The sequence below is a fragment of the Bison bison genome, unplaced genomic scaffold (genome assembly GCF_000754665.1).
Source record: "Bison bison bison isolate TAMUID 2011002044 unplaced genomic scaffold, Bison_UMD1.0 scf7180017861046, whole genome shotgun sequence".
Taxonomy (NCBI): domain Eukaryota; kingdom Metazoa; phylum Chordata; class Mammalia; order Artiodactyla; family Bovidae; genus Bison; species Bison bison.
Genome location: NW_011491618.1, coordinates 508,699 through 516,636, shown reverse-complemented (window position 1 = coordinate 516,636; position 7,938 = coordinate 508,699). Strand labels below are relative to the sequence as shown.

At 50.7% G+C, this 7,938-nt stretch overlaps 1 protein-coding gene across 1 annotated transcript in view; it reads left to right on the top strand.

Moving 5' to 3' along the window:
* The first annotated feature begins 1,832 nt into the window (after window positions 1-1,832).
* The window catches only part of CRHR1 (corticotropin releasing hormone receptor 1), a 29,144-nt gene continuing 23,038 nt past the window's right edge, over window positions 1,833-7,938 (top strand). The window contains exons 1-3 of the mRNA XM_010832505.1: window positions 1,833-1,847; window positions 2,819-2,929; window positions 4,861-4,967. Of these exons, the coding sequence (XP_010830807.1) occupies window positions 1,833-1,847; window positions 2,819-2,929; window positions 4,861-4,967 (233 nt within the window). The remainder of the gene's footprint in view (window positions 1,848-2,818; window positions 2,930-4,860; window positions 4,968-7,938) is intronic.

The following is a 7,938-nucleotide window of genomic DNA, read 5'->3' as shown; positions in this document are numbered from 1 at the left end:
AAGCTCCAGGTTTCATCCACCTCATTAGAACTGATTCAAACGCATTCTTTTTAATAGCTGAGTAATACACCATTGTGTATATGTACCACAGCTTTCTTATCCATTCATCTGCTGATGGACATCTAGGTTGCTTCCATGTCCTGGCTATTATAAACAGTGCTGCGATGAACATTGGGGTACACATGTCTCTTTCAATTCTGGTTTCCTCAGTGTGTATGCCCAGCAGTGGGATTGCTGGATCATAAGGCAGTTTTGTTTCCAGTTTTTTAAGGAATCTCCACACTGTTCTGCATAGTGGCTGTACTAGTTTGCATTCCCACCAACAGTGTAAGAGGGTTCCCTTTTCTCCACACCCTCTCCAGCATTTATTGTTTGTAGACTTTTTGAGAGCAGCCATTCTGACTGGAATGAGATGGTACCTCATTGTGGTTTTGATTTGCATTTCTCTGATAATAAGTGATGTTGAGCATCTTTTCATGTGTTTGTTAGCCATCTATATGGCACTGATGTAGAATTTTAAAAATATTGCATTAAAACATTATGTATCTAACTACTAAGATTTTTGGTGCTCAGCCTCCACCCCTTATATTCTGCACCTGAAAGGAATTCCTTGCCCTTCTCACCTTAGTCCTAGCTCTGCCAGTGAAGGCTGCAAATGCTTGCCGGTGGCGTTGGCCACCACCCTGGCTCGAGTCTAAATTTGAAACTTGCTCACTGTGGGACTCGGACAAGCCCCTACCTCTCTCCCAATCCCATTTTCCTCTGACATGGCTTAGGCTACTTCCAGATCTATGCGTCTCTGTCTGAAGTCCTATTGCAGGAAGGGGGACTCCTTCCAGGGCCCAAGAGTGGGTTCTTTTCTAACACTTGGGAATGAATTGTCCAAGGACACACATGTACTGAAAAAGCAAGAGACTTTATTGGGAAGGGGCACCCAGGCAGAGAGCAGCAGGGTAAGGGAACCCAGGAGAACTGCTCTGCCACATGGCTTGCAGTCCCAGATTTTATGGTGATGGGGTTAGTTTCCCGGTTGTCTGGGGCCACTCCATCTGACTCAGGGTCCTTGCTGGTGGCACACACATTGCTCAACCACGATGGATTCCAGCAAGAAGGATTCTGGGATGTTGGTAGGACATATGGACTGGCATCTGTCTTCTCTCTCCTTTTGATTTTCTTGAATTCTTCTGGTTGGTGGTCACTTGTGAGTTCTGAGTTCCTTCTCAGGACCTCCTGTTGTAAGATAACTCATGTGAGTGCTTACTGTCTTGCCTGGACAGGGCTGGAGGTTTTGGTCACTGTTTCCCCTAATAGTTCTGCAGTGAATTTTGCAGAACTGTTTGCAAATGGGCTGGGGCCGAGACCCCATGGAGGGTGGAGGGAGGTAAGAGAGAGTCCCAGGGAGGGGAGACCCCAGGAATAAAGAGCAGGGAGCAGGGGTGTTGATGTGGAGAGGAGTCTCCCGTGAGGTCAGGGAGACAGCTCTGCAGGCCACCAGGCTCCCATGTCCTGACAACTGGGAGGAGGGTCTGATTTCCATCCTTCCCTACCCCAAACCCCCAGATGCTTCTTAGCCCTTCACAAATCAAATCTCTAGGGAAACAATCGTCTAGCCTCCAACCCTTGACTAAATGAGAATCACCAAGTTCAAATCAATCAACGTGACCTATTTCAGGTTGTAGACCTGAAACATAATGTAACCCATTAACGTATTCAGCAAATTCAAATGCAATGAATAAAACAAAATCCCTGCCCTCTTGGAGCAAGCTGTGCTGCTTACAAAGGACTCCTACATACCCTGCATCCTGTAAGCCTGGGGAGATGGGGAGGCTATTATGCCAGTCTTACAGGTGAGGAAACTGAGGCACAGAGAGGTCAAGTGACTTGCCCATGGCAACACAGTGGAACTGGGGCTGGACGCCAGGTCTCTTGACTCTAAATCCACAGGGAGGGTGTTGACCTCAAGGGAGGGAGCACAGTGATTGTGTGGGGGTGTTAGTTGAAGAAGGGTCAGCCCTCCATGGAGCCCATGCTACTGTCCCCAAGTAGGCCGAAATTTTGGAATCAGAGTGATATAGAGTCCCCAGGGATGTAAGAGGCAAAGGTTGTCCCGGGAATAAGGCAGCCATCTTTCCAGACAGATTTATCCCTTCACCTCTCGGGGCCTCAGCTTCCTCGTCAGGGACAGCCACACCTGCCCCACAGAAAATGAAGTATCATCGTGGATGTAAAAGGACTTGGTAGATGGTTCAGGCACAATTTGCAGTGACCACTAATTAGCTGGACAGGGATGAGGGCCGGTGAGGCAGCTCATTAAACCACGGGCCCTGAGCTCCTGCAGTTGGGGAGGGAGTGAGGCAGGGAGGTAGGCTCACTACTGGGGGTCTTCTGTGAGCCCAGGGGAGAGGAGGGGTGCTCAGGGGGCAGGTGGGAGGATGTGTGTGTGTCTGTGTGTCTGTATGTCTAAGTGTGGGTGTGTGTTGGGACACAGCTGGGCCATCCTTGTGATCCCATGAGAATGGAGGTGGCTTTATCAGGCAGAGCCTCCCTGTCCTCAGGGAGAGTTCACCTCTGTCCTGGGAACCTGGGCTCCCGCTGTCACCTGCCTTCTTTTCAGATTCCTCTTAGAGCAGGGCAGCCCCAGATGTTGTAGGCAAGAAGGACACAGGGCAGGAGGGCAGGGAGGCTGGGTTGGTGGGAGAAGGAGGTGTGTCTGGATAAGACTGTACGGAGGAGGAAGGAGACTAGAAGCAGCAGGAAGTTGCAGTCCAGACTGCTCCTGGCACAGTCTAACCGACTCCCTCGCCTCCTGTGCCCACAGGCCCTTCTCCTCCTGGGGCTGAACTCCATCTCTGCCTCCCTCCAGGACCAGCATTGCGAGAGCTTGTCCGTGGCCAGCAACGTCTCTGGTGAGCATGCCCATCTGCCTCCTGTAAGGTTCCAGGTCCCCAGAGCCCCACCACCCATCTCCCCCAGGGCTCCAACACCTACACACGGCTGGCAAGAAGGCAGGGATAGTGGAGGGATTTCCTCTCTGGGGCTCCAAGCAATCCATCATTTGTCCACAGAGTGCCGTGTTAAGTAGGAGTGGTGGGAAAGAGCTGCGATTAGGTGACAGAGGGGCTTGGGGCAAGTGTGCCCAGGTGTTATCTCCTGGCTCTGGGCTGGAAAACAGGGGAAGACACCCCAGCCCTTGCTGCTGTGAGAATCAACAGAGCGGAAGGCTGGGCTGTGACTCAGGCGTCAGTGAGGAAGAGAGTCTGCTGTTCTGCTGCTAAAAATGCCTGGAGCAGAATATGCAGGGTGCTAACTATGGCTGGATGGCTGGATGGTACCACCGATTTAATGGACATGAGTTTGAGCAAACTCCAGGAGATGGTGAGGGACAGCGAAGTCTGTAGTCCAGGGGTCATGAAGAGTCAGACAAGTGACTAAATAACAACAGCTTTGTGCAGGGCACCATCCGAGGTGTTTGAGAACAGATCTTCCTTGACTCGTGATGGGGAAACGTCCAGGTAAACCCATTGTAAATGGAAAATATCATAAGCCGAAAATGCATTGAATACACATAACCTAGGCATAGCTTAGACTTGTCTACTTTGACACGCTCAGAATACTTACATTAGCTACAGTTGAGCAAAACCATCTGACGCAAAGCCTTTTTTTTTTTTTTTAATTAAAGTATCGTATGTCATTTATGGCATACTAAAGTGAAAACCAGAATGGCTGTGTGGGTACAGAGTGGTTGTAAGTGCATTGACAGTTGTTTCTTCTCATAATCGCATGACTGTTTGGGGACTGTGGCTGCTGCCACTGCCCAGCATCAGGAGAGAGGATTGTACCACATGACTAGCCTGGGAAAAGGTCAAACTTCAAAATTAGAAGTGTTGTTTGTGCTGAATGCCTATTGCTTTCAAGCCATCGTAAAGTCAAAAAATCATTAAGTAGAACCATCGTTAAGTCGAGACTGTCTGTGTATTAACCCAGTTTTCACAATGACCTCCTGAGGCAGTAGTGGGTATATCCCTTTTACACATAAGGAAACTGAGGCCTGGAACAGAAGTAGTAAGTGCTGACTTGAGCCCAGGAAGCCTGGCTTCCACGTATGTCCCTTAGCACCGTGCTCTACCCCTCCTCAACAGAAAGGACTGTAAATGTTACTAATACTTGTATGATTTCACCATTTACAAAGTGCTTTTGTATAATAATCCTATTTCATCCTCACAAGAGTTTACGATGCAATACTTTGGCCACCTCATGCAAAGAGCCAAATCACTGGAAAAGGCCCTGACACTGGGAAAAATTGAAGGCAAAAGGAGAAGGGGACAGCAGAAAATGAGATGGTTAGATAGCATCACAGACTCAATGGACATGAGTTTGAGCAGACTCCGGGAGATAGTGGAGGACAGAGGAGACCGGCGTGCTGCAGTCCATGGGGTTGCAAAGGGTCAGACACGACTTAGCGACTAAACAACAATTTATACTCATGAGGAAACTGAGATGGGAGAATTAGGTTTGTGGGCTCTGGGGCCACGCATTTTCTAATCTGGAGTGCGGTCCCTGAACCCTCATCCTGACCCCTTTAACTAGGGTCTGGCGATGCTGTTGCCCAGTGAAGATGGAGAGGGGTACCTAAGGGTCTTTGAGGGACTCTTCTTTGGTAATTCCTTTTTCTCTGCAGGTCTCTCTGTTTGAGTTAATTAGTTGATTAACTGAGCACCTACTGTGTGCCAGGACCCATGTTCCCTGGCAGAACAAAGAGGGGCTGACCGTCTGGTCTGGGGGTCAAGTCCATAAACACATGTGCCGTGAGGAGGAGCACAAGACGCATGCTGGTGGAGAAACGGCCACCGTGTGCTACAGGAACGCAGGGAGTTTCTGATTCTGGGCCTGCGGGGAGAGGAGGACTCCACAGTGCCGAGCAGCTGCCCCCTGGCCTACTGTTCCCTCCCTACTGGTGGGGGGAGGAGGTAGGGGAGGAATGGGACCTGGAGCACTGACTGTGTTCCCGTGCTCATAGTGGCGCTCAGTCTTGTTCTGTCTGCCCTAGGGGTCCCCGCTGGTAGACTTGACTTCAGGGATGAGCATGCCCTTGAGTTCCTTGAGCCTCACTCTGTAATTGAAGAGTAATATGGCTGATAACTGCCTCAAGGATCCATTGCAATTAAAGGCACTACATTTAATGGCGATATTTCATAAACTGTAGAGTGCCATACCACTACTGAGTATTATTGATTATTGTTGGTAAGAGCAGGATTTTAAAAGTGCTCACCTTGTAGCTGGAATGAGAGGCAGACACTAGCCATGAGCTGCTCACTACAGTGGAGGCGGCAGGGAGGTTAGATCAGGGGTGGTGTGAATCCAGGAAGGCTTCCTGAAGGAGGAAGTTTCAAAGCGAGTCTCTGAGAGATTCTGAGCAGAGACTGGCAGAAAAGAGCCAGTGCTCTGAGTCGAAGCTAGAGTTGACCAAGGAACAGCAGGTGGGTTTGGTGGAAGAACAGGGAAGGGGTGAGACAGGAAGGGCAGGAAGCCTGGGGAGATACTGACAGCCCAGAACATCTGGCTGCAAAGTTGGCTGAGGAATGGGAAAGATCTGGAGCAAGAGTCTGGAGCTGTAGAGGAGAAAGCCTGGGAGGGAGGAGACCTACTCAGAGGCCTGGCCTGAGATGGAGCCCCTCCATGCCCCAGGCCCTGTGCACTGATGGCGGGGGGAGGAGGGGGGGGGCAGGTCAGTCTCCTTTAACTTGCCTGGTGTGCTCCTGCACAGTGACATTCCTGAGCCCATGACAGAGTCATCAGTCCTCGGAGGCAGCGGGGCGTGATGAATGCCATCCATTCCCTGATGATTTGTACCCCATGTCCCTGCCCCCAGCCCAATCTGCCTGGCTTCAGGGCACACAGTCCATCACCCTCCACAGCAGCCTCTGAAAACAGGCTATTTGTCTTCCAGCGCTAAGACCTACCCAGACCGACGGGCACTGGTAGAGACAGATGGTGAGGGTGGGGTGGAGGGACTGAGACAGATGGATGGGCGTCTGGCCTGGGGTGGCTGGCACTGAGCTGGGGCCTTTGGGGGGCCTCTCACATGCCAGGAGCAGGGAGAAAGTGCGTCCCCAGGGTTAAGGCTCCATTATGTGGCAGACCACAGACTTGGAAACGTATAAAATAATGGTTTGAATATGATGATGCCAGAAAGTAATAGAATTATTGACCAGTGAACATCAGAAACACATGGAAATCATATTGCTGACAAGGACCCAGGGTAATCCCCTGTCTGAAGGTCATAAGTGATAATAGTAAATAATGATAGCTAATATTTTCTTGGGCTTCCCTGGCAGCTTAGTGGTAAAGAGTCCACCTGCCAATGCAGGAGATTTGGGTTCGATCTCTGGGTCAGGAAGATCCCCTAGAGAAGGAAATGGCAAACCACTCCAGTAGTCTTGCCTGGGAAATCTCATGGACAGAGGAGCCTGGCAGGCTATAGTCCGTGGTGTCCCAAAGAGCTGGACATGACTGAGCAACTAAACAAAACAACAACAAAGATATACTTAGTGGCTATTATATGTCAGACTCCATTCTAAGTACTTTCATTCAATCATCACAACAATATTGTTAGCAAGTATTTTTATCATCATCTTACAGACTAGGAACCTACAGCTCAGAGAGGTTAAGTAACTTGCCCGAGCACACACGGTTACTAAGCACTAGCCCTAAGATTTGAATCAGATGGGCCTGATTCTGGACATTTTCACCACTGTGTATGTGGTCACCCAGAGAGGCATGGTATCCAGGGCCTGCTGGTCAGTCATCTGGGGTGCAGAGTCACTCCTGCAGTGTCCCGTACCTATACTGGGTTTATACACAGCCCCCAGTCTTCCTTAGGCCCTGCTATGTTCCTGACACTGTACTGGGTGCCAGAAATGCAAAAATGAAGAGCCCACAGGGTAGGAGGCTCCCACACACATGTCCTGAGGAATCACACGCCATACAAAGGCATCTTTCTATTCTGCCCAGTCGAGGAGGTCACAGCCCAATGACAAGATGGCTGAGCAAAGACCAAAGACTCTAGGCCCGGCTTCTCCCTCCCAGGTGACCCAGGCAGAGCCCTTGCCCGTTCATCCTAGCAGCAGCTTCCCAGAAAGGGCAAGCACGTGTGTTTCAGAGATTGCCCTTGGGCCACCTGCTGACCCCTCTGGGCGGCCTTGGCTGAGCTCCTCTCCTGGGCTTAAACCAAACAGGGGGCTGGGCTTCCCAGCTACAGGGCTCCTGCCAAGCGCCCACCTAACCGGCTCATTCAGAAGCCCCCAGTGGGAGACTCGACATAACTAGAGACAGGAACCAGGTTCCAGTCTTCCTCGGAAGTTATCTACCATGAAAAAAGGTCTGCTGAGCACATTTGGCTCCTGAACACAATGGAAAGGGAACTATATGATCCATCTAGGGGAAGAACCCAGTGCCCAGTTGCGCACAATTTTAAATAGGCCGCCTTCAAAGGGTTCTTATTTATTCATTAGAGCAGTTCCCCTAGGACTCTGACTCAGCAGGAGTTTTCAGAAGCAGGTGGGAGTGTTTCATGCTGTTCCTCTTTCCTCTTCCCTCCATCCGCAGGGATCTGGGGCAGGCTGACCACGGGCCCCCACGCCCCCATGTCTGCTCTGGGCATGTGTGGGGAAGGAGGAAGATGCAGGACCAGTTTCATGCACTACCTGGCCCCACTCCCCTGTCCCCAGAAAAAACTCTGAGGGATCTAGGTTCCCCATGAGTGAGGAGGTGAGCCACCACGTGACAGGAGTGTTAACACCTCAGATACGCTGAGTACACACCTGCCTCAGGGACTTGCTGGTCCCTCTTCCTAGAACACTCTCTGCCCACTCCCCAGCTATGCACAGAGTTCCCTCTCTCACTTCTGTTGGGTCCCTGCTTAATGTTAGGACCAAATCA